This window comes from Ictalurus punctatus, chromosome 5 (genome assembly GCF_001660625.3).
Source record: "Ictalurus punctatus breed USDA103 chromosome 5, Coco_2.0, whole genome shotgun sequence".
NCBI classification, from domain to species: Eukaryota; Metazoa; Chordata; class Actinopteri; order Siluriformes; family Ictaluridae; genus Ictalurus; species Ictalurus punctatus.
In genome coordinates, this window is record NC_030420.2 from 4211259 (window position 1) to 4239205 (window position 27947).

General features: G+C 40.3%; 1 protein-coding gene across 6 annotated transcripts; it reads right to left on the bottom strand.

Moving 5' to 3' along the window:
• Positions 1-1130: 1130 nt before the first annotated feature.
• si:dkey-32e23.4 (dynamin-1-like protein) lies at positions 1131-24218 on the bottom strand. 6 transcript variants are annotated; one of them, XM_047155425.2, is made up of 20 exons: positions 24039-24218; positions 23168-23314; positions 22178-22299; positions 21880-21983; positions 20541-20682; positions 19343-19381; positions 18833-18879; positions 18669-18737; positions 17707-17793; positions 17416-17578; positions 17009-17129; positions 15348-15686; positions 13440-13560; positions 12958-13113; positions 11978-12067; positions 11631-11729; positions 10846-10959; positions 8780-8889; positions 7933-8092; positions 1131-7105 (listed from the first exon to the last, which is right to left on the bottom strand). In XM_047155425.2, the coding sequence occupies exons 4-20, from the start codon at positions 21979-21981 to the stop codon at positions 7049-7051; spliced, it is 2016 nt and encodes a 671-aa protein (XP_047011381.1). In that variant the 5' UTR covers positions 21982-21983; positions 22178-22299; positions 23168-23314; positions 24039-24218; the 3' UTR covers positions 1131-7048. The 6 variants fall into 6 exon arrangements, with proteins under 6 accessions (XP_047011381.1, XP_047011384.1, XP_047011382.1 ...); XM_047155428.2 differs by lacking the exon at positions 22178-22299 and having other exon boundaries at positions 23168-23256; XM_047155426.2 differs by lacking the exon at positions 22178-22299 and having other exon boundaries at positions 23182-23314.
• Positions 24219-27947: the final 3729 nt, after the last annotated feature.

Here is a 27947-nt window from a genome sequence, read left to right on the forward strand (position 1 = left end):
GCTCATTTATGGAATTTACTGTGGAATTACGTGACAGGGTGAGCAAGAAAAAAGTGCTCAACGAATCAAATTGATTTTTCGATTTTAAATTCGTAACAGTTTTGAGAAGCTTTGGACACTTTTGGCGGTTTCCCAACCAGCTTCCTGAATGAGCTCCAAATAGTCAGAGCTCCTCTAGTTTAGGGAACTGCTTTGCACAAATATTCACGCACACACCACGCTACTATTCTACAAATAGTAGACATGTAGGATGCTACTATTTGATTTACACCAAGTCTCACATTTGAAGGCGCAAGCTATAGATTATACTTTTGTTGGGTGCATAAGTGGAGGGCACGGTGGTTTAATCTGCAAATCAGGGGTTGGTGGTTCGAATCCCAACTCTGCCCTGTGTGTGAGGAGTGTGCATGTTTTCCCTGTGCACTCCGGTTTCCTCCCCCAGACCAAAGGCTGATTGGCATTCCCAAATTGTCTGTAGTGTGCGATTGGGGGTGTGAGTGTGTGTGATTGTGCCCTGCAATGGGTTAGCACCCTGTCCAGGGTATCCACAGTGACCCCGTGTAAGATAAACAGCATGGAAAACGGATGGGATGCATAAGTCTTCACCCTGCTGAGCCGATGCTTTGTAGAACCAAGTCTCTATCAGACTTGCAAATCTGGATCCAGATACGGAGCCCTTTTGGTCTTGCCACCAATTCTGTATGAGACATGTCTGCATCTGGATTCATTCATCCTACATCTGGATTCATCCTACATTCATCTAAGGCATCCTTGCCTTATCTTGTACTAATTTACGATAACCATTTGTTCATCGTTCATTTCTGTTCAATAAGCACTTTTTCCTTGACAGGGTGGCGGTGGATACAGAACATATTCTAGAACCGTTGGACATGAGGCAGCAATACATCTTGGACAGGATGCCATGCTTACACTCACTCAATCACACCTAGGGACAATTTAGAGACACCAATCCACCTACTGGAAACCAAGAGGAAACCAAAGAAGGCGGAAGAAATCCACACGGACCTAAGGAGAACATAAAAATCTGCACAGTGTATAAACCGAGCTCAGGATCAAACCGCAGACCCTGAAGCTGTCGAGCCCCAAAAAATCCAACAGATATAAAGATATGTTGTGCGAGAATGAGGAGAGACACCCCTTGCATTCAATTTTACTGGCATACAAACAGACAGCAGTACATAAGCATGTTTGACAAATCATAATGGCAAACGAGAACTCGCACACGTTGTGCTGTGACAATGATATGTTTCGTAAAAATTTTTAAATCACACACGCACACACACACACACACACACACACATACCTTAGATCTATGCAAACACATTTCAACAAGTTGCATCATCGGAAGGGAAGAAAAAAAAGAATTTCAGCTCTCGGCTGTTGCTAAAATAAATCACGCATCTAGAAAAATGATGAACAGCCCGGAAGAGCTGCTGAGGAGAGGCTGAGAGCGAGTGTCGTTCTGCGGCGAGGACGTGGAGACGTGTCGTTATGCAGCTCGGCGTGTTAAGCGATAAGCTCGTCAGTGCTGAGCTTGCACCAGAGGTGATTAAAATTCACCAGCTCGACACCTCTTTCCCATCCATTACACTCCACCACTTTAACAAGGTCGCTCCGGTCTCTCGACATTCCGAGTGCGGATAAAATACAGACTCTATCCTCTGAAGTTTGGGGAAGAGTGGCGGATGACGGAATACGCGTGCTCTCTGGATGGCAGGGAATAGCTCTGACTCTTCGACTAGCCTAAGTCTTCATTTCGTAGCGTGTAGATCAACATTTCAACAACGCTGGCGTTCGCACAACGTGTCTTTCTGCAAGTGGCTTCAATATGGAGCTGTGCAGCATCTGTGCAGCGAGTGCCAAGACGTGACCTTATGAATATGAATGCACCTGGAGATGCATTGCCCACACTTCCGCTCGGGATGTCCGAACGCAAATAACACGCGCACTCGCGAAATCTACAACAGCCATCGCGTACAAGACTATTCTCATGACAACAAAACGTCAAGCAGTATGGAAAAGCGTATAGTCCTAAGAGATGATACACAGCAACATCAGTTTTAAGCTGTTGCGCTAAAATCCGGCCCCGCCCACACGTATTCGGATATTTTCGATTTTAATAAAAGATAATCCCGCCCCCACGTGAACGGCATTTAAAAAAAATATCTCCGTCCACATAAATAACACACAAACGATACACCATTACATCAAACGCCTCAAGATTAACGCTAAGAGCTGCGTTTTTGAGCAGTAATAATCTTTACCAAAGCTATCACACTGGCACAACAACTGCGGTACAACATCGTCCACCATCTTGGTCACATGACTAAAAATACGTCATCGTTTTCGAATAGCTGCGTTTTCAAATTTATCCGGATTAATGTGGACATAGCCTGTTGTTCCACTTAAACACCAAGAGTTCACCAATATTTACGTTCATTTGTAGCACCGGAGCAGTGGATTCCACACAATAAACAACACAAAACCGCCAAACCATGACATCACGGTTTCAAAACATCATCAAAAACATCCATGAAAAGAATGGAAAAGGGGTTTTTGCATTTCTCCACCTTGGAGGGCGTTTAAAAAAAAAAAGCTTTGGTTGCAATAATAATAATAATAATAATAATAATAATAATAAAATAAATACAAAACAATGTTTGCAAAAAATATCCATATACATATGAACAGGGCCTTAGGCTGCTTTTATAACTGGTGTTTTTTCTCAACCTCACTTTCCAAACGTCTACTAATATTTATGTTTATTTACTTGGAAATCTTTGGGACGTAGCGCAGGGCATTTTCCTTTTTCAGAAAAGTGAATTCAAACGTCTTTTTTTTTCTCTCAAACAGACCGCACGTTGGGGCTCAAGCGAGAAAAACGAACATGGAGAGTAAAGCGTTGGTGAAAAATTTGTCTTGCTAGTGAGCGTACATAAGGATACTGATGACATGTTGAATCGAAACTGTTTCACTGTCGATATTCCGGCGTCCCAACTAACAATTTTTATAGCAGAGTGCGATGTACCGTGGCTTCACACGGTCAAGTCGTACAAGCAGCTTTCAACCTCCAGAGCTAGAACGAAGGCAAACAACTTCCTCGTCACCGGAGTTACACTCATCGATATCCAAAAACTATGAATATTGAAAATTGTCAAAATTGCAGTTGCGCGAATGTTTTTTTTTTGCAGTGATGTTTGTTGGAAATGAAATGAAATCTGTTAGCTGTACTCACGTTCGACGCACGTGAATCGAACAGGGCTTTGACCGAATGCACGTTGTGATGACATCACGTGACGCGCCTTGGCCCAAATCCGCAGTCATTTTGAAAAATATTGTGCTTGATTTTGCGTTCATTCATGTGATCACAAAATCCTGGAGGGACTAATTATTACGGGTAATAATAAAACTAATACGCAAACTAGGCTAGTTAGATCGCTGATACTAGCTAGGGCTTGTGTCGGTTTTTTTTTTTTTTTTGAAAAACAAACCAACACAGAAAAAAAAACACCAGGTGAAAGCAGCCTTACAGCCTTGTGATATTCAGTCTTACAGTATGTACGTGACTCAACGGCTAGACAAAGGCATTACTACACAAAAGACCAATAGAATGGCTTCAGTATGAACTCTCCCAACCTCACAACCCTGTACTCATGCTCACGTTAAATATTCAGCCATTGATAACACCACACATCAAATCACTTTAAACAAAGTGGTGTGAAATAGTCAGCTATTAATCACGTCCATTTGTTCAGTCGCATTTTGTTCGGCTGGCCGTTTTTAGCCCGTGTACACTGATTTAACACATCAAACTTTGTTGCGTTGTTGATTAGGCTCTTTTCCTTTCTTGGTCACTCCGTCAAGAATAAATATAACACAAATGAACACTTCTTAATCGTAACCTGCAGCACCAATTATTACACACTTCCCAACATCATTGTTCGTCTTATCTCCTGTTTCTTATTCCATAAATAAACAAGGAACCTGGACACAAACACAGCTGCTGTACACAACCTGCTAAAATCCTGCACATTCATATTAATGACACCAAATAATCATATATACACTGCGCTTACAGAATAATAATGCTTCGTATTTCTGCATGAAGGCTAAATGTTAAAATGTGCCATTGGTTATTAAACGTTTTTACATCTCTGTTCAGAGCTCTAAGAGAAAGTGGCGTAGTAATACTCATACCACGGCGTTGTTGGATTCTCTATTCTGATTGGTCATACGATGTTAAGCTTCTAATACATGATCGGGCAGTGGTGGCTTGGCGGTTAAGGCTCGGGGTTACTGATCAGAAGGTTGGGGGGTTCAAGCCCGCTGTTGGGCCCTTGAGCAAGGCCCTTAACCCTCTCATGTGGCAGACGCGCCACATGATCTAAGCCTAATAATAAACGCATTTCGTTATTTACCAAAGAAAACCATCTAATCGAACATATGGTGAAGTTTATGAAAATCTTCATAACAGTCAAGTCAGTTGTCCACCATGGGAAAAGTCTTTAAGATGGAGTAGGTTGTGGTTTGTAGTTTCTCTTTAGTCTTATTAACTTTTAAGACAGGGAAAAACATAGAGGCTGGTCAGGGAAAGACCGTTTATAGTTGCTATAATGTACAGTCCCCTCCGAAAGTGCTGGAACAGCAAGGCCAATTCTACCATTTTCACTATACTGTACATTGAAGACATTTGAGTTTGAGATCAAAAGATGAACGCGAGATCAAAATTTCAGATTTCATTTCATCATATTTACATCTAGATGTGACATGTAACAACTTAGAACATGACACCTTTTGTTTGAAGCCACTCATTTTTCAGGTGATCAAAAATATTGGAACACACGACTGATAGGTGGCCCTTGCTGCCCAGGTGTGCCTTGTTAAATTGATTGTTTGAAGAATGAATAGTTCTGAGTGTGTACTCTCGGTTTGAGCCCTAGGTCTCGCCTTTCTTGTTAAAAAGGATAAACCAACATGAAGACCAGAGAGCTGTCTGTGGGAGAAAAGCAAGCCATTCTGAAGCTATGGAAAAGAGAGAAAATCGATCCGAACCATTGCACAAGCATTGGGAATAGCCAGTACAACAATTTGGAATGTACTGAGCAAGAGACACAAAATGGGTCATCCAAGGAAAACAACAGCAGTTGACGTATTCCCAGTTGAGCATACTCTACACCCCCTGAAGAGGAGATTGAAGGGAGAAACCCCCACCCAAACCAAACTAACAACTGAAAGAAGCTGCAGTACAAGCCTGTAAAAGCAATGCGAATGAAAAATGGAACAGTTTGGTCATATCAGTGGGTCGTGAGCTTGATGCAGTTATTGCAAGCAAGGGATATGCAACCACAAACATTAAGCGCTTTAATTAACTTTAAGACTATCTGTTCCATTACTTTTGCTCACCAAAAAATATGAGGAAATGAAAGCTGAAATTCTGATTCATCATCTCATATTGGTCTTTTGATCTCGAACCCAAATGTTATCTTCAGTGCATAGCAAATATATAAATACACACACACACACATATATATATAAATAAATAATTGGCCTTGTTATTCCAATACTTTCGGAGGGGACTGTAGGTGATAACAGGCACTAACCTGTTTCGTGCACGTTCCATGACATTACCGGTAACTATAAACGGATAAAAAGTATGAAGCGGTGTTCAATAATAAATTAACAACTGTAATCATTAGCAAACTGCTGTGGTATGAGAGGAATAAAACACATTTCAGGCATTTAACAGCACATCCTGGTGTGTTTTATTCCTTACTTTTGACGCGCTACAAGACCGTAACTGAAAAATATTAACTACAGATTTAAACCGACAACTTAGATTAAAAGAAATACTCCAGTGTTTCAACCTTAACCTGTAGCGTGTGTGATTACCGCAGATGATTCTTAGAAATGATGACGATGCTTAGAAACGAACAGAAATCGTGTTGGCTTAAACCTGTTGAGCTCAAGTCAAGTCAACGTTTATTTCCAGCCATTCGTTTTTCCATTATTTTCTCAGTGCAGGAAAACGTCTCAGAATTCTGTGGTAATCACACTTACGCTCCGGGTGCAGTGAATTCAATATCAGATGGAAAAATGCTCCGGTACTCACGAAAGCAAAACAAAAAACACGGACTTAATCCGTGTTCGTCATTATGGGTCGGTCCGCTACAAACCTTCTGAGTGCGGTTGTAGCTGTCTGGTGTTTGCTGAGAAATTCTAGCAGATAAACAATTCAAGTTTGAGTCATTTTCTTTCGGGATCGTCAGAAAGCATCTACGGCTCAAGGGCTTCTCTTAAAGCTCAGTGCATTTTCAGAGTGTCTGTTAATTCAGGGGAAAATAAGCAGGCTTGTCGTACTGACCTACGGTTCTCTGACTCTCTCACTCTCTTTCACACACACACACACACACACACACACACACACACACACACACACACACACATGCTCAAATACATATTTAAAAGACAGCTGTGTTTGCACAGCAATAACAGAAAGTACCTGAAAGATCGAGTGGTTACAAATACAGTGAGGTCCATAAGTATTTGGAAAGCGACACAATTTTCGTTATTTTGCCTCGGTACACCACCATGTCCATGAGTTCCAGACTTTAGGCGGTCAATGACTGCAAACGATTTGCATCCAAGTGTGAAAAACAATCCGAATAGTTCTGAATGTCGGTTTGTCCAATTACTTTTGAGCCTGTGAAAATAGAGGGACTGTAATTCCTGGCTGTAAATATCTGGAATTCCTAACATTTTTTTGTTGTTGTTGTTGTTGTTGTTGTTGTTAAACCTCTCGAATTCAATCTGAAACTCTACACTTCAATCACATCTTGATTTCAAATCCACTGCGGTGGCGTACGGACGCAAAAATGACGAAAATCGGGTCGCTGTCCAAATACTTATGGACCCGACTGTATGTTTGATGCGCTTGCTCTGGGAGGCATTTAAACACCTATTGGACGTACGCACATACGAACACGTAAACACACACACTCGTCGACGTGTCGCTGCCGTGAAGATCTGGCTACCACAGGTGGGTCTCTCGGATCTCGGAGATAATGTTGTTGGCTTTCTGGAGCGCCTGAGAAGACAAAAGACGGGACAAGGGAGGAAAAATCACAGACGTTTGCCTTAGAAAACAAAGCCAGACAAAAGAAGCAGAATCAAATGCATATTTCTGATTGATACACTAAAGTGGAAGAACCCATATGACCAGAGACGTTGAGATCAGTCCTCATGAGTGTATCGGTTCGAAGATGCTTTCCTGTACGCCGCGGATGTAAAGAGTGCTTATCTCCTTTATTCTGACTGCAGAACCGCCGCTCATTGGATGGGGGTTTTATTTTGTTTGTTTTTCGCACCATCCGGTGTAAACTCTAGAGAATGTTGTGTGTGAAAATCTTAGGAGATTTCTGAAATTCTCAAACCAGTCCATCTGCCAACCAAGCTGGTTAAAGTCACGGAGATCCCCCCCCCATTCAGATGTTTGATGTGAACTGAAGCTCCTGACTTGTTTCTGTGTGGATTTTAGACATTGCGCTGCTGCCACACGATTGCCTGATCGTATGATGGATAAATGAGCATGTGTACAGGTGTTCCTAATAATATGGATTGTATCACGCCTTGGTTCAAGCCACTTGCTCTTGGTTCAGTCTGGTGAAATATGCTTTCTGGGTCGGCATCTAATCTAAACTGTGGCTCGCAAGTATAAGAAGTATGTCTTGTAGCATATAATCCTCATACGCGCATTCATTGTTTGTGTTCAGAAACGGACATTGTAACAGCTTATGCAGCTCATTTGCATAACCACCAACTCCTCTCCCTCAGGTAGCTCATTAACCTCTTTACACCTTATTTATCTTACACTTATCTGCACACACACACACACGTCACTGACTACACATTCACCTCCAGCATGTGGGCGACCTCAGTGCGCTGCTGTGCCGTTTCCTGAGACTCAATGAGCAGCTCCTGCAGCAGAGGCTGCTTGTACAGCTGACCCACAAGCTCGCTCTGCAGACGCTCCTTCACAAAGTTCACCAGGAAGTGCATCACTGCTTTGGGCACACTGAGCAGACAGAGAGAGAGAGAGTGAGAGAGAAAAGAATGACCAAGTGGTAGAGAGAAAGGACTGGCCGTGATCCAAGACACTGAATGTACTGTAAGTGGATGATTAATTAATTTATTTATTTTTTCAAGGCTGAGTGTTTAAGGTTCTATACTGTAACCGGGAGGCTGTAAGTCTAAATCTCAGAGCTGCCTGGCTTAAACCACCGAAGAACAAATTGCCTGATGGCTTTCGGTCCGATAATACATCTTTTAAACATCGTTTAAGTAAAGATGGTGTAAATAGGACATCATTCCTGTTCTAGTAACAGTCCTGCCACTGGCACAAACTACAGGGGCGCTGCCTGGAGAGGACCACAGACGTGACATTTAGCTTTGGAAATACTCATACAGTGTGAGAGCGCTTGTCATATGATTCATGTTGCTGTAACCAAAGCTTGAACATCATGCACATAAACTGTTTTTTTTTTTTGTTGTTTTTTTTTAAGCATTTCTATAAATCCATACAGTTTCTCTTTCCATGCAAGTCAGATTCTGATTCTATACTGAATATTTACCAGAAAATACATGATGTTAATCCTGTAAACAGTTTTATTAATAGTTTTTATATACAGGTTTAGACTTAGGTGTCCGCACTATTCGTCAGACGTAATATACTGCTAAATCGGCTTGACCTTTGTCCTCTGACCTGTCCTGGATGTTCTTGCGCACAATGAGGAAGTAGCACTTGATGAGGCGCTGGATGACCTCGCAGTCCCGCTGCTCACGTGCACTCAGCTTTCGAGAGATCGGCAGGGCCTGCAGGATAGGAAACAAATCTATCAATCGGTCACGTCCGAACTGCACAGTAAATGTCCCATTTACAATGATATACAGTTTCCAGGTCTCGTACGAGACACTCAGAGATTGTATGGTTTCACATCAACAGTTCGTTAAATCGGTCAAAGCGAGGTATTTTTCTGACCTAATCTCTCAGACTCATCATAGTCTGAAAATTTTATTTCGGGTAACAAATACAGTCCTGAATCCTGTATGTCCCACTGTTGTTGATTACTCTGGGAGAGCTTGTGAAAACCTGTTGCAATTTTATTTATTTTTTTAAGGATACGATTACTGTTACTAGAGCCAGCATCTCTAATTCTGTCCTGGATCTTGGTCGTCTTCAAGCCTCTCCGGACCCTCTTACCTCTGTCCATCTACTTATGTTTGAGCCTGTTTATTTCATCTTACCTCTTTAAACCAGCTTATTGTTGGCTCGATATTATTCCGCCCCGTTTGTTAACTCAGGTCTGGGATGTGGTGGGTTTCACGATGCTGTCTATAGTGAATCAGAGTTTGACAGAGGGGTTGGTCCTATCCTATTTTAAGCACGCCCTGGTGCAGCCTCTTTTAAAAGAAAAACTCACTTGGACCCATCGGTGTTAAATAATTATAGCCCGATCTTAAAATTGCCCTTTTTAATAGCGAAAATAATGGAGAAATCGTCTCAACATAGTACAGAAACGGCCCTTCTTAAAGTGACTAATGGATTTGTTGTTGCTGGTAGATTCTGTGAAAGGTGCTGTTTTAGTGCTTCTTGATCTCAGTGCAAAAAATAAAAAATTAAAAAAAAATTTAAAATGTTAAAAAAAAGGTTCACATCCTATTTATATAGGAGAACCTTCGCTGTGGAATTAGGGAGCTCGATTTCCTCCTCAAGGCCTATCTCGTCTGGGGTTCCTCAAGGTTCCTGTCTCGGTCCTGTGCTGTTTTCTCTCTACATGCTCCCTTTGGGATTAATCTGTCAAAAATACAACGTGGCATAATCACTGTTCTGCAGACGGCACCCAGTTGTATCTACCTCTGAAATGTAATGATAACTCCAATCTTACATCTCTGCTTGATTGTTTGGATGAAATAAAGGTGTGGATGGCATCCAGCTTCCTGCAGCTTAACGAGTCGAAATCTGAAGTAGTGGTTTTTGGCCAAACAGCATTCTCTACATCTTGGCCCTTTAGCCAACAGTGTTAACATGCAGGTGATGAACCTTGGTGTGATTATCGATTCAAAAATTAATTCCGTGGTTATAGGCAGGTTTTTTTTTGTTTTGTTTTGTTTTTTCAACTGAGGGGCATTGCCGAACTGAAAAGCATCTTGTCTTTCGATGATATGGAAACCGTGATTCGTGCTTTTATTTCATCCAGACGGGATTACGGTCATTCTTTATATCTAGGGTTATCTAAGAACACGCTTTCCCGGATGCAGTTGGTGCAAAATGCAAGAGGCATGAGGAAATGGCATGAGGAAATGCTCCAGTATGTCTCCAGTGCTAGCTTCTCTGCACTGGCTTCCTGTTGATTTTAGAGTGCAATAGAAGGTCTCCCTAATGATTTTGAAAGGTTTACCTGGATTTGCTCCAGAATATATTTCCAGCATTAGAGCCTGTGACTCGATTGAATGTTTTAAATCTACGTTGAAGACGCATCTCTACTCTGTTGCATATAATTGCCATTAGAAGCATGGAACCTGAATAGTGATGAGTATATCTGTGTTTTATTGTATGTGTGTATGGGGAGTGTAAAGCACGTTGGTCAACTTGTGTTGTTTTTAAATGTGCTATAGAAATAAATGTTAAGTTGCCGTTTCTTTATAAGTACACCTACCTGGTCAGTAATTGTGTACCGACAAAGTGACCCCTATCCCTTTGAGACCTGTGATGTACTTTATAAATATGGACACTACAGGGAACTAGATCTAGGATGGGTTTTTTCTTACCGTGTCCAATAGGTTGACTGCTTTGGTAGGGCTTCCAAATCCAGGCACTGAGCCTTTTTCCTCCGACAACATCTTATCGTTCTTCCAGCGCTTTCCTCCATCTAGTGACTCAGTCTGGGGATCAATGCATGACGTATGGTTATGTTTGCATTTTTACCATATGACTGTTATGTTACATTTGTGTACATGCAGTATGAAAGAAAATGAAATAGACATGACTGTGTGTGTGTGGTAGCGGTCGACCGATAGTGGATAGTTTACCGATATCGATAACTAAGTTGGGCGGCACCTGCCGATAATCCGTTAATCAACCGATGGTTTTTAAAAGTGATACCGAATGAAAGCGTAACGCTCAGAGTAAAATATTGCTGAACTTTATTACAAAAACAAACAGCACTGACTGCACCACGAAAATGTACTGTACCTTTTTAATTGAAATAAATATATAAATATTAATATATATTAATTATTAATAACTGCTAAAGTAAACAGAAGATACACATCCGAACTCAACCTAAAAAGTAACACTCCAAATAACAAATTTTAAAAAAAATAGAGACATCCAAAATGACTAAAAAAACACTTCAAATAACACAACATAATTTGTCAGTGATAGTTTTTATTTCGCCTGTAGAGGCCGCTGTCGTACTGTATAATGACAGCAGACCTTTCTCAATAGCTTCTGCAACAGACGCAACTGGGACAAACTATCGGTGTGGATTTTTGCCAATAGCCAGTCGACCTCTAGTATGTGGTCTTATATCTGTGCTTGTGTGTGCAAGTACCTGTTGGCTGTTGACAGAAGCAGACACTTGTGCAGCATCTGTGAAGTCTGGGTGCTTAGTGTTGATGTACGCAAGTTCTATTGCCACTAGATTATGGACCTGAAACAGAAATACACACACACACACACACACAATTTTACACTTTTTACAGTTTTCATTGTGGGGACAATCCAAAATGTCCCCACAAGTCAAAACTATCAGACACTCCTCTACATGTGGAAACATTTGGTCCCCATCAAGACATAAGAACATGCCCACACACACACAAAGCCAACAATCGCAGTTCTAAAAACACACACCAGCACTTGTGTGTGTGTGTGTGTGTGTGTGAGAATCCTGGTTCGTACCATTTCATTGGTGATTGGAAGACGTTTCCTGAGTAAACTGGTGACCACCTCCACTATTGACTCATGCAGTTTGGGAAAGCGCAACAGTTCCTGTGAACACACACATCCACATACACACACACACACACACACACACACACACACACAATTTGTAGACTCAACACTAGTCTTCTTCTACACACCGAAGATAAATCAGGCCGTTATTTAATACGTGCGCTACACTCCCCTCCCCCGCCCCACCCCCCGAGATCCATTACGATCCATTACCCAATATGACTCGTTATCGCTACCTACACACCTGTATCCTCATTCTAAAAATATTGACGCTGAATCGTAAACCAGGAAACAGGAGCGTGATAATGTGTAACGAGTGCAAACACAGACAGGAGGAGGAAAAATAAAATAAAAGATAAGGAAGTGACGATGAGCGGAATATGAATGAAAAGTCTACGGCGTGAATACGATTAGCCGTGTCTGAGCGAGATGCCAATGCGAGTCGTGTGACTCAGATGAGTCGGAGGCACAAAATTATTACGATATCATTATAAACGATGCGATACGGTGTTGAATTATTTATGTTATTATTTACATCTTACACGGTGCAGGTAAAAAAAAAAAAAGTTTGGCTTAGAGATGCTACACTAATGTGTTCGTGAGGACGTGTATACAGTACAGATGTGAAAACGTTCCTGAGACGAAAAGGCAAAAGTGGCAAGAGTCAGATGTGAGCGCTACTTAATAATAAGTGTCTTAATAATAAAGTCAGCGTGAAGCGTATCTGTCTTTCACATCGTACACGCCAAGGTTAAATGGTAGACATTATATACAAAGCCAATTACACACCTCCTGCCCAATTTCCGTGTGGACTTGCAGCCGGATTTTCTATATTGCTGAATTATGGATTAATAAGAACAAGTCCTTAGGAAGGATAGTGACTAGGTGACAATATTTTATGACGTGTGTGTGTGTTTGTGTTTTACCTGTGTACTGTGGGACGAGCAGTGCTGGATGATCCTCTGCAGCTCCTCGTGGACGAGCTCCACGCAACGCAGGCTCGGCTCCTCCAGTCTCTTAATCTGCTTCTTCACCAGCAGCTCAAAGCTCACCTCAGAAACAAACAGCGCTGGCCGTGGACCCTGCGGCACAAACGACGTGTTACCCAGCATGCACCTGGACGAGGTGGTTCAGACACCTAGGGCCGCGTTAATCGCCTTTCTATAATTAAATCCTTTCGGTGAATTTAATCCGAGTGCACTAACTGGGGTGAAAATTTGCACTGCGGTTGTTTTTAAGAAAGCTGAAAGTCTCATTACACAAGGCTCGCGCGTTAATCGTTCTCCGATACGTGACGTTCCGTGAACCCGGGCTCACGCTGTACCGTTTCAGCCACCACTCGGTTTTCAGAACGTACAATGCACATCCAATGACCCAGAAGATGGACTTTTTGAAAGAAAGAACATACCGTGGCGTTTCGGATGGCCGTGAGGACGTCCAGCTCGGTGAGTCCTCCCAGCGGGTCGATGGACTGCAGGGTTCGGCCAAACGTCTCGTGGAATATGTAACAGATCCGAGCGCCGCCGCATCTGTCGAAGACGCACAAAAGACAGCCTGAGTGGTAGATTGTGGCAACAGACAGCACTTACAGAGCAGTTATACACTTCGCACAAGAATAGGCTGAGTGGAAGCGCACTACAGGCTGGAGTCATATTTCCTTCCCTGAGTGGACGTAATGAGCTCGGTACTCCAGCTAATTAGCTGCCCGTCATTTTCGCTCAGCTGCACAGAGGAAATGTGTGGCTTTCCATATCTGTCCTGACTCTCAAGCGAAGAAAAGCGGCTCAGTGGGACGCTCCACTCACGCTTTGGTGGGGGGGGCGGATATATGAGCAACATGACTGCAGGTGGCAGATCTTTAATATGTTTAATAAGGCAGCTGCTAGAATGTAAGCGATACGTTGTTTTGTAGAAGTTCTACAACGTTCTTTAATAAAAACATTATTGGAAATGTTGACAAACTGCTGTGGTATAAAAAGGAACAAAAGACTTAAGGGCATGTTGTTATATAAAATAGTCAACGTCGGGGTAACAGTAACTCCGTTTCACGCCGCCCTGTCCTCGTATTTTTCCGAAATTTCCTTTAAAAAAAAAAAATGTAAAAAGAAGACATTTTTCGCAGGGCGATCGAGAGGGGTGCGCTTCCGAAATGAATTAAAAACCTAAGGCAAGGGCAGACAAATTTAAGCGTCATACTGCATACAACAAAATTTCCAAAAAAGTTGGGACGCTGTGTAAAATGTCAATAAAAACAGAATGCAATGATTTGCGAATCTCATAAACCCGTATGTTATTCGCAGTAGAACGTAGAAAACATATATCAAACGTTCAAACTGAGGGAATGTACCGTTTTAAGAAAAATAATAAGGTAATTTTGAATTCGATGGCCGCAACACGTCTCAGAAGAAGTTGGGACGGGGTCAACAAAAATCTGGAAATGTAAGTGTTAGTAAAAAGAAACAGCTGGAGGTTAATTGTGAACAGGTCAGTAAGGTGATTGGGTATAAGAAAAAAAAAAAAAGAGGATCTTAGAGAGGCGGAGTCTTTCAGAAGTAAAGATGGGCAGAAATCAGCGAAAAACTGCGTCTACAATTTGTGGAACGATTTCAGAATAATGTTCCTCAAGGTAAAATTGAGAAGACTTAATATTTCGTCATCTACAGTACATAATATCATCCAAAAAGTCTGAGAATCTGTAGAAATCTCTGTGCGCAAGAGACAAGGGTGCAAATCAATACTGCATGCCCGTGATCTTCGGGCCCTCAGCCGGCACTGCATTAAAAACAGGCAGGATTCTGTAATGGAAATCACTGCATGGGCTCAGAAACAGCTGCGTTTATCGCAGATTGCTGAACCTCTGCCCATCTTTACTTCTGAAAGATTCTGCCTCTCTAAGATCCTCATTTTATACCCAATCATATTACTGACCTGTTCACAATTAACCTCCAGCTGTTTCTTTTTACGAACACTTACTTTTCCAGCCCCCGTCCCAACTTTTTTGACTTGTATTGCGGCTATCAAATTCAAAATGACCTTATTTTTTTTTATTTATTTTTTTTTATATGTCCTCAGTTTAAACATTTGATATGTTTTCCATGTTCTATCGTGAATAACATATTGGTTTATGAGACTTGCAAAGCATTGCATTTTGTTTTTACACAGCGTCCCAACTTTTTTGGAACAGGGGTGGTACACAATCACGAATTCAATACATTACGCTCTACTACGGTAAAATGTATACGAGTTCTTTGTTGGGCATTTTCTGGACACGCAGGTTCGGTTAACAGATTTGGGGATGTGTGTTGAAGACACTCACAGCTCAGAGGTCTGGATGTGTCGGGCCGTGCCCTCGATGGTGTTGCAGTAGTCCGAAGCAAACTTGGTGACGATCTGCAGCAGGGTGGCGCTGTAGTCTTCCACTGGCTGCCCGTAGCTGCTCAGACGCGCCTGGAACTGGGCACTCAGCGTCGTCACGCGTGCCTTTAACTCGGGCAGACAGTCGCGGATGTGGTGCATGAGCAGACGGCTCAGCGTGCGTGCCAGGTGGCGTGAGCCACAGCGTGACGCTAAAGACGGATAGTAGCGCTGCAGGAACGCCTGCTCGTCACGGCACGCATCTGCTACGCTTTTCCGAGTGTTCAAGTCATGCTGGCTCCTGAGAAAGAAAAGAACTGCCACGCTTTTCTTTTTGTTGCTTCTTTTCTTAATTCTTTTAGTAAGCTGTCCATTGAAAAGACTACATAATTTAACCTGAACTACAGCTGGGCGATATTTCAATATAATATCGATATTGTGATAAATGACTACACTTTTCTGAGATATCGTTGGTAATGGTATTGTATTTTATTGTATGGTAATGTATTTTTTTTTTTTTTTAAATGTTAAAATTACAAATGAAATGGTACTGAATGGATGCCATTCATTTGACATAATTTTAAAAAAAACAAAAAAAACACGAAAGAATCGTACCATCAAAGTCAGTTTAACTTTTTTTATCTGGTTTACTTTACTACTGCTTTTCAGACAGTCTGTTAGCTAAATTATATATCGTGATACGCATCGTGTCAAGCAAAGATTAGTTTATTACAATTTTTTTCCCCAGATCGCCAAAAAAAAGTTAATAAATACCTGTACATATACATAGAAAAAATATCAAATAAGATAATGTTGAAATACTGCCCACTTGTGGAAAAGGAAAGTTACTACTTGATGGGATTTGGGTCACAAATACAGTCGCTCACATCTGCCTTGAAATAAAACATGCAATGTCCAATTATATTGTCATCCCAGCCATGTAAAAATCCCAGTTTGGTTTTGTGTCTGCTCTAGGAAGGCGTCTCTCCCAGCTTGTAACGCAAGTAAAATTTTAGTCCAAAGTAGACTGGAAAGTTCCTCTGCACTGACAGATTAGCAATTTCTCACTCATTGGGCAAAAAGAGGAAAACTTATCTTATACCAAATGGACTCATCAATAAGCTACTGTATACATTACTGTATACTACTAGACTAAGGTAGACTAAGAATGCATAGTAACTTGCACACAGGGGGTAAAGGTACATACACTTCCCCCTCCAATACCATACAAGAGATGTATTTGGATTTTTGTCTCGGTTGACAATAACCATATTCTGAATATGATTGCTCATATTTTGGCCGTGGCTTTTTCATTTAAATGAAACCAGATTTCATAACAAGGGCAGAAACCACAGCGCACGTATTCAAAGTCATGTAGAAGTAATAAAAACTGTGTATACACAATATCAAATCTGATTGTTCTTAAAGTGCGGAGTAATTTTCTAGAAGAGTAGCTCTGATAATAGTTTCAGCTGCAAGGCAAAAGACAGGTTTATAAAAGCCTGGCTTATCCCCTAAGGTATTTTCAGGAGCTGTTGGTAATTCTGGAACAGCCGATTATAATAATGTTTCACAGTGCAAATATTGAGATATTTTATCTCTGGACCGTGATTGGACTCTGACCTGTTGACCACGCCGATGATGCCGAGCCTGACAGGAATGATGCGTCCAAGCAGAACCTCCAGTGCGTCCGTCCCAGCATCCATCAGATCGAGTTTACTCACGACGAGCAGAGTTCTCCGACCTGGCAAAACACACACACACACAGAGTCAGATACATGTATCTATAAAGACGGTGTGCAATAGGGCTGGACGATATGATGATAAAATATCGACAATGTGAGGAATTATACCTTAATACACATTTCTGAAATATCATGGAACTTGTGAGATATATATACACATACATGTACATATACACACACATATACATACATACGTATATATAAATTTAAACAAGCTCTATAAACAATGAACCCAACACAGACAGAATACCAGAGACATGAGGAGACATGAGGGCTCTCTCTCACCATCAGGGTCGACCTCACGGGCCAGTTTTAGTGCGTCTGAAGTGGCCAGGTCTGAGTTAGCCGGAGATACACACAGAATCAGGGAGTTAGGGTTGGAGATGAAGGACAGGATCATCTCCTGAACCTGAGTCTCAATATCTTCTGGCTGGTCACCTACTGGCACCTGAGGAAAGAAAAAAAAAAAAAATAAGTGTGAAATGCTGAAATGAAGCCTTACAGGTGTTAACGTAATAAAACGTGTGATAAAAATAAAAATAATGTGCAAAAAGGGAAAAAAGCGTCTGTGGTTACCTTGGTGATTCCAGGCAAGTCGACTAAGGTGAGGTTTAGAACGTTAGGGGAGTAAATCTTCAGGTGGATGGGTTCTGCGCTGATACCCTACACATGCACATATATAAAATTCATTTAAACAAAAAGAGAAGTCACGAGAGGCCTTAACAATGACTCCGATTCCAGCATTATGGATTTGACACTCGAATGTCACATGACTTTCACAAGCTTAGCCTCTGTGAGAGTGTACACATCTATTATCATAGATTTTCCACAGAATGTAGAGAAATATTCAAATACGTTTACAAATATTACAATCGTGTGGATCCATATCCAGAAAAGTGAGAAAAAAAATGTTTGAAATTATATACGGTCCCCTCTGAAAGTATTGGAACAGCAAGGGGAATCCCACCACCCCACCCCCCCCCCCACCCCCCAATACACTGAAGACGTTTGGGTTTGAGATCAAAAGATGAACGTGAGATGACAGATCAGAATTAAAGCTTTCATTTCCTCATATTTACATCTAGATGTGTTAAACATAAACTTAGAACACGGCACCGTTAGTTTGAACCCACCCATTTTTTTTTTCAAGTGATCAAAAATATTGGAACATGCAACTGACAGGTGATGCCCAGGGGTGCCTTGTTAAACTGATTTTTTTAAAGAATTAATAGCTCTGAGTGAATGTCGACTCTCGGTCTGAGCTCTACGGGTCGCCTGTGAAGACTGCATTTGTTGTTAAAAAGGATAAACCAACATGAAGACCAGAGAGATGTCTATGGGAGAAAACTAAGCCATTCTGAAGCTGAGAAAAGAGGGATAATCCATCAGAGCCATGTTGCAATAAGGCTGGAAATGTAAAACATGGTGTTTTTGTGATGTCTAAGTGAAGGAATTTCACAAATATTGACTTAAGCGGGCGAATGAAAAGTCACTGTTCCAGTGCCCATACGCTTACAGATTTACATGTACCTCAGTACCTTGTTGTTAGCGATGCGTTCAGTCTCCTCCTCGATTTCATTTCGAATTTCGGTGAAATCCGTAAAAACCTGTCAACAACACGAACAATCACGTCGGCTCAGCGTCATTATTCGCGCACATTTCTAGCGTGGTGGTGGTGGTGGGGGGGACAAGCGATAAATACCTGGTGTTTGCAGTGAAGGAAGGTTCCCCACTCCTCAGCTTTGATTCCTGTAATGAGAATTAAAAGAAGGACGTGTTAATAAGCATTTAGCGTGCTTATGAGAGAACACTGTGGGGATAATGGTGGCTTTTTCACAAGGCTTTCTAATGAGATGAACACGAAAACTGCTCAGTCACGACTCCAATTCAATTTTCATTCACTTGTCTTTGTGCAACAACGAGTCTTTCATCATTAGAATGATATAATGGAGATGTGACCCATATAATACAGCCATTCTGAAATTAAATAATGAATGAAGGAATGAATGAACGAAATTATAGAAAAGTGGACGTAAGTGGATTAAAAATGAAAGTAAAAGAAAGGTGGTTTATTTCTATCTCGTGGACGGGACACGGGACAGAAAATGGCTCTGATTAACGACAGACGCAAACACAACGAGTACATGACGTGAAACTGAGGAACAGACAGGAAGAGTGCATGCAGTTTAAAGAGTTATTTACACACAGAGACCTGGAAAGCTGCACTGAGAGCTTGCTTTTGTCCCATTTTCTGTGAAATAGTAAGAAGACAGAAAGTACAATCCAGGCAGATGTTAATAGAAGGTACAGAAATATCTACAATTCTACAACGGGTACTTTCACACATTACAGAGAAAGGAGGAGACGTGATTAAAAAAAACAAACGAAACAAAACAAACGGGTACTAACGAAATATTTATTTGATTTAACCACGTTAACCACGAGGAACATGGTGTTGAAGTAGTTACTTTAAAAAAGAAAAACATGCGACTTTTAATTAACTCTGCAAAACAAGCTAGTTCCTGTTAGTACCTATGGTACAGCAGCTATAGACACTCGTTCCCCTCCAGCCTCTCACTTTTATCTCTCCTGAACTTAATAATACATCAAATTCAGCTCATCGTGTTAGTGAGAAACCGGTACGTCCTCCGTCCTGAAGGCTTTCCCGTGGCGGAAAACTTCCAGCGATACCTCCGACACCGGAGACTCCTTCCATAAATACCACATAAACGTTTCCTCATGGAAAACTGCACCGTATCGATGATTCTTTTATTTATTAACATGTTTTTATTAAGCTTCGATTATATAGAGCGTCCGCCGTACGAGCTGTTACTATGGAGACGATAACGTATCAGAACGAAAACACTGATACCTGCCTTCTGACCAATCAGATTCGAAGAATTCAACGGGACTTTTGTGCCTTAAACAAATAGGTAGTAACTTTACTACCTATGCTTTTGTTCTACGCAAAATATGGAAATTCTGAATATCATGTTTTTAATCAGGAACGTTAGTGTTTCGGACTTGATTTTATTTACTTGTCCATGGTAGCCCTTATGTATTCTGGTTAATGATATTTAACTTGAATTTTCACAGCACTTTCGAGATATTTGGCCATCATAATGTTGTATTCATTAAATAACAGAGCTGCTGGCAAAAGTAACATTTAGTCACAGACCTCAACAACTGACTTCTTTTCATCTTTTGACCCTTTTTGCCCCCAAAAGTCCTTGCATTGGGAATCACATGTTTCAAGAGATGGTGCTTGAAGCAGATCCAGGAGGTTCAGGATATTTTTTATTGTTTTTTTTTTTTGGTGTTATAAAAGATCTGCAGTAGTTATTAGTATTTTATACTCTGATGTTGCTATAGGTTACACAGATATACTGAACAGAGCAGCATGTAGTTACCATTCTCCTGTTTCCGGCGCTCCTCCAGTGCCGGGACGTTCACAAGCTGCAACACTAGAGGGCGCCGCGTGACTATTCCTGAACCACGGGGTAAAAAATCTCGTCCGACCAGACTTTCCAGCACAGAACTCTTCCCGCTGCTCTGTGGAGGCAATCAGATACACAACATGGAAAATATGTACAACACAAATATAATCTGAATCTAAATGTGTTTCCTGTGGCATGATTTGTACTGCATATTACTCATAGTTACATCAGACCTACACCGGTCAGCCATAACATTAAAACCTCCTGCCTAATAATGCGCTGCCAAAACAGCTCTGACCCGTCGAGGCATGGACTCCACAAGACCTCTGAAGTTGTGCTGTGGTATCAGGCACCAAGACGTTAGCAGGAGATCTTTTAAATTGTGTAAGTTGTGAGGTGAGGCCTCCACGGATTGGTCTTGTTTGTCCAGGACGTCCCATAGAAACTCAATCGGATTGAGATTTGGGGAATTTGGATGCCAAGTAAACACCTTGAACTCCTGTTCCTCAATGTTCCGCAAACCGTTCCTGGTTTCCCAGCAGAACATTGCCCAGAGAATCGTTCTTCCTCTGCCAGCTTGCCTTTTCCCCCCATATTGCATCCTGGTGCCATATCTTCCCCCGGTAAGCGACACACACGCTCTCGGCCGTCCAAACGATGTAAAAGAAAACGTGATTCATCAGACCAGGCCACCTTCTTCAATTGCTCCATGGTCCAGTTCTGATGCTCACGTGCCCATTGTAGGTACTTTCGGTGGTGGACAGGGGTCAACATGGGCACTCTGATTGGCCTCCAGCTACACAGCCCCATACACAGCAAGCTGTGATGCACGGTCTGTTCTGATATCTATCTATCATAGACAGCGTTAACCTTTTCAGCAATTTGTGCTACAGTAGCTCTTCTGTGAGATCGAATCAGACCGGCTAGCCTTCGGTCCCCATGTGAATCAATGAGCCCTGTGCACAGATAACCCCATCACCAGTTCACCGGTTCTCCTTCCTTGGACCACTTTTGGTAGGTACTGCATACCGGGAACACCCCACAAGACCTACTGTTTTGGAGAAGCTCTGACCCAGTCGTCTAGCCATCACAATTTGGCCCTTGTCAGAGTCGCTCAGATCCTTACGAACTGACTGTTCACTTGCTGTCTAATATATCCCACCCCTTGACAGGTGCCACTGTAACAACACAATCAATGCTATGCACTTCACCTGTCAGTGGTTTTAATGTTATGGCTAAATGGTATATATAGCAGCCGATGTCGCTCTGTACAGAGAGACATGAAGCCACTGGGTCGCCATGTTGAACTGACCTGTGAGCCAACTACGACGATCTGAGGGAGCTGAATGACCTCGGCTCCGACGGTGAGAAAGACCTCCTGCAGCCGGTTAATGATGGGAATTAAAGTCTCCATCTCTGAGAGACATAGAGAGAGGGAGAGAGAATATGCAATACATCAAAATGTCTGTTTAATCGGTGATCTATGTTGTGTATTGGGTTTCTACTATAGGTGAGTTTTCTTTTCTTTTATTTAATTATTCTGTATGTGGACGATGACATCAATTTGAAAAAGAAAAACACTTCCTTCAGGGATCCTAAAAATTGTTTACCCGGGTGTAGGTGCAGGCGTGAAAGCGAAACAGCATTTTATAGTTGTCCTACAGGTTCTTCATCATACCACGATTCATTTACTGCACAGGCGTATCATAAAAAGGCTGACCTCCAATTCAAACTATTCAACAAAAATGAAAATAAAATATACAGTCTCAGATAGGTCTTTATATCTAGAATTTTAAAGACACAATCAATAAATGTGAATTCAAACGGTGTGAACGCAAAGAACGCTTGAAAAGTCTCTTTCTGTTCATTTAAAAAGATCAGAATTTTTTTTATTCCTGCGTTCACTACAATAACTTCGATCACAAATTCATGACTTTACATTTGAGCAGAATAATTGCGATCATAATGTAGTGATTATCATAGAAAAACGAGGGATGTATAAGAGCATGTATAAGAGCAAGTGTGAGACAGGTGAGCAGGTGCAGAAGCAAGACAGACGTTAAATTAAAGAGTAAAACGTACAGAAAATAAAACATTTCACGCTTTGTGCATAAAACAAAGCAACGGTGAGAGAGGTAAGCAACTATGTTTGGAGCCGACCTCGTTTTTGGATGGGTGAATGAATCAACGAATCAATCAAACAATGAACGACATGATGAACGAATCGCTGAATGACTGAATCAATTAATGAATCGATAAATGAACGAATGAATGATTCAATGAATCAAAAACAGAGAGGACAAAATGAATTGAAACCAAATTAAACATGACTTTAAAGTGACTTTAGTAAATGACTGAATCACGTGTTTCCCAGCTCTAATAACTGTACAACAATACCGTAAGCAAGATTCAACCAACTGACTTCTATTAATTCCCCAATTGTTTACGAAAATTAAGATTATACATTTGTTATCTGTCGTTCTTATTATTACTGACGTCATTTGTTTGGAGGTGGTTGTTTTTTTTTAGAGAGGTGGGGCATTTACATCACATGCTATAACATCAACAACAACAACAACAAACTTCCACGTAGGAAGCACCTGTGTATCCTCACTCTAGAAGCCTCCTCCGTCCTCGTTCCTTGTTCTCTTAAAGATGGCGGACACCAATCAGTTCCCAGGGTCTTGGGCTGAACGTGGTCCAATTGAGGAATCAAGGAGACATAAATGAGAGTTTTGGGAAGCGCCCTATGAATCAATGAATCACAAGATAAACTGATAAATGAATCAGTCAATGAATCAACCTATGTCAAGAGAACTGGGGTAAGTAGTTTTCCATTTACTGAGAAATAAATCCTGAATGGTAAAAACATACCTGCCTGAATAAATTAAAGGCCTGGTGCGGAGTATCAAAGGTCAGAGGTCACAAAGGCAACCTTTGTAGCCGCATATTTGTTTATTTAGTGTAATAGCTTTACCTTGAGCACTCCCTCACGACATCTGATGTAAATAAAATAGTTTTCTGAAGGATTTCTGCAGCAGAACCATACTCATGCTTGTCATTACCATCTAAAATATCAAATTCCACATGTTTACAGATGTGCTGACAGATGCAGCAGGTAGTACAACATGTTACTGCACTATATAGCTATAAAATCAAAACCCATAACCTTTAGGTAAGAGTAAACTAGTTGCCCTGCAATGCAAGTTATCCAAGACGGCTATGGTGTAAAACAAATACTGATAATTAGCCGGCTAGCTAGCTAACAGAGAGCGGTAGGGAAATACCTGCAACACCGAATCTCAAATAGCTGTAACTTGGAAATAAAGTGCACTAGATATGGCGTTAAAGCCCTCTAACTAAGTGCGCCTATGTAGTGAGTGATCAGCCGTTCGGTATACAGCAAAACAAAACGTTGACTAGCGAGCTAATTAATTAGCGAGCAGGATAATAGCTATTTAGTTAACTTACCAAAATTCAAAATGATGTTTTTCTTAATGTCAGTCTAATCACAGCTTTAGTCGTGTCATTATTAGGAAATGAAACGGTTTATTTAACAACAACAAAAAAAATAATTCACTTCCTCAGCGTCCTTCCTGGAGCAGCTGTCAAAGATATTAGGGGCGTGTTCCAGGCGTCATCGAAGCCTCTGATTGGTTAATGCACCTTTGACGTTTTGTTTTGTTGTTAGTTTATTGGATGGTTTTGTTGTCAGTCACAGAGTGGTCACAGCTACCACACCCATCCCTACCAGCATCAGCACCCTTATCGTTTATTGATCATTCTGAAATAAGTACATGTGAGTACATATAACACTAATATTTTATACGTATTATTTTTATTACGATAGTAAGAAATATACAATCATGAACTAGAGTCGAAGGTAGAAAAAATACAAAGCACACTAAATTCACAGTATAAGAATAGAATGATCGAATAATAAGAAAATGTTAATAAATGCATATTTAAATATGTTTAAATGGGGGGGGGGGGGTTGGGAATGAGATGTGATGGCAATACCCAAGTCACAATAAGTTACTTACCTTTGTTCTTTTCTGTCATTTTTTTTAACCCTAGAGCTATTTTTCCATTTTATTAACATTAAAGAGTGCACGAAAACCCAAAAACAAACCCAAAACCAAAAACAGTGTAGTTTTTTTTGTTCTATATTTATGTATCAAATATTTTGCTAACATTACAATGTTCTTTACCAAAAGATGCCCCTACATTTCTGTTCCCCAATACCAAATTTGATAATAATAAATAAATGAACTTAAAGAGAACCCAAAATTAAAGAGAACCAGTTTAGGAAATCATTTGAGAATTGAGAATGAGTGCAACTAAATCAAATGTGTTCTGTTGTTTTGATACCAGAATCACAAAACTGGCAATTATTTAAATCAATATTCAATTTTAATATTAAGAATTCATTAGAGGGATAGATGTCACTTAACATTTTAAAACTGAAGCTTTTGGCTTTTTTGTGGAATGCTAAATGCACTGTATAGTGTCCTCCACTAATATTGGCACCCTTGGTAAATGTGAGTAAAGAAGGCTGCCAAAAATTGTCTTTATTGTTTAAACTTTTCATATTTAAAAAAAATAAATAAATAAATCACAAACATAATATGCTCTCATGGATATCAACCAATTGCAAACAAAACACAGGTTTATCAAATAATTATATCTGACTAGGAACAGGAAATTGTTCAAACATGACTAGCTGTATCACAGGAGTATAAATATGAAGTAACACATAGGCCAAATTCCCTTAGTCATTCATAACAGTGGGTAAGACCAAGGAATATAGCTGTGATGTGCAGCAAAAGGTTGTTGAGCTTCACAAACTGGGAAGTGGCTATAAGAAAATAGCACAAGCATTGAAAATGGCCATTTCCACCATCAGGGCAATAATTAAGAAGTTCCAGACAACTGGAAATGTTATGAATCAACCTAGAATTGGACGTGTGTCTATATCGTTTCAATGCACTTTGAAGAGGACGGTTTGAGTGGCCAAAAAATCTCCAAGGATCACAGCTGGAGAACTGCAGAAGTTAGTTGCGTCTTGGGGTCAGAAAGTCTCCAAAACTACAATCTGAAGTCACCTACATCACTACAAGTTGTTTGGAAGGGTTTCAAGAAAAAAGCCTCTACTCTCATCCAAAAACAAGCTCAAGCGTCTTCAGTTTGCCAGACACTACTGGAACTTCAAATGGGATCGGGTTCTATGGTCAGATGAAACCAAAATAGAGCTTTTTGGTAATAAACACCAGAGGTGGTTTTGGCGCACACAGAGAGGTAGGCATATGGAAAAGTACCTCATGCCCACGGTTAAATATGGTGGTGGCTCTTTAATGTTTTGGGCCTGTTTTTCTGTCAGAGGACCTGGACATTTTGTTAGGATACATGGCATCATGGACTCCATCAAATATCAACAGATATTAAATGAAAACCTGACTCCCTCTGCCAGAAAGCTTAAAATGTTTAAAAATATTTAACAAAGATTTTTTTGATAAACCTGTGTTGTGTTTGCAATTGTTGGATATCCATTAGAGCAGAGTATTTTTGTGAATTTGTTTTTTAACAAAAGATCGAAAGGTTAAACAATGAAGACAATTTTTCACAGCCTTCTGTGCTCATATTTACCAAGGGTGCCAATATTAGTGGAGGGCACTGTATCTAATTGTATCTTACCATTCTATTCATATTAGCTCATGTTCATAGAGAGCTTTCAAGATTGATCAATTAGCACAAAAATTAGCAATCAATCAATTAGCAAAATTGTACGGTATTTATTGTAAAAAGTCAACATATTTTCTCATTGACATCAAATGTACAAATAAATCTGTATCATCTATTCTGTCGACTATCACAAACATGTAAAGTAGAAACATAAGAGCAAGCCAAGTAACAAGGGTGTGGTTGTAAAATCATAGAAAAAAAAAAATCAGAATAGAGGATCGCTCACTCCTGGGTGTGCCCGGCCCATAAAGCTAAGCTCAAGACTGTGCTTGTCTTCTTTAGGTCTTTCTCACTATCATTAATGAGCGCTGAGATTTCCACACAACTGTTGCTTTTCCAGTATGCGAATATAAATTTTATAAACCATTTTCTTTGTTCTGTAGGGAAACAGATCAATGCATTCAAACTTAATTACAATCCTCACACGTTACTTAGACCTTAAATGAGATGAGTAGCATAGAATAAATATAACGAAGGGGAAAAAAATAGCGGAACAACAATACTGCTTTTTTTTTTTAATTAAGATTTTAAATACTGTCTGATAATATAGCCTTGACTGATAGATTGTAAAGCTTTAAGATCATCCTTTTAACTTTTACATGTGAAAGTGTCTCTTCATGTTTGACATAAATAAGATTCTCTTCCTCCTCATTTTATCCTCCTGCTTCTTCTTTTAGTTCTATTACTACAACTACTACCACTAATAATAATAATAATAATAATAATAATAATAATAATAATAATAATAATAATAATTAATTAATTACATAAAATCTTATCTTAAATATATAGCTTTATGTTATAGATAGATGGTTGGATGGATGGCTAGATAGATAGATAGATAGATAGATAGATAGATAGATAGATAGATAGATAATACATTTGAGTGAATATTTTTCATTCACCTTTCACTGGTGAGTGTCACAGCGAATGCTATAAATTGTTCACTATGGAAAATCGTTCTCAGTGATTCTCAGTAAGCTGAATTTTGTATATTATTAACATCAGGAGAGAGAAAAGAGAGGGGCTGGTGAGGGAACGACTGTTTATAGCTGCTATAACATATGCACTAACTAACTAACTAACTAACTTGTTTTGCAGAGGTAATTATAAGTCAAACGTCATCTTGTAAAAGTTGTTTGACATCCATATTGTTCATGTAGAATATTAAGACAGTGCTTTTCAAAGTGGGGGCTGCGGGGCCCCAACAATTTGGTGTGAAAAATAAATAAATGTATGTTTTCTATTTCTCTCTCTCTCTCTCTCTCTCTCTCTCTCTCTCTCTCTCTCTCTCTCACACACACACACACACACACACACACACAATCAATTCCTAATGTAATGTGATGTAAGATGTAATTATTAATTTAAAAAAGGGGGATATATTCAGAAGTCTGTATTTTTTATGTGTTTTAAAGACATCTTGCAAAAGGGGGGCCTCTGTCAAATTTTAATGCCATTTGGGGCACCTTGCCCTGGAAAAGTTTGGGAACCCCTGTATTAAGAAACTACTTAACAGCATGTTGACGTAATAATTTGGAATCATTTTTTTTACAAACATTTTTTAAAAATAAGTCTTGTTTTTAACACAGAAAAAAGTGATACTGGGTAAAAACAAAGTAAAGTAAACAAGGAGTA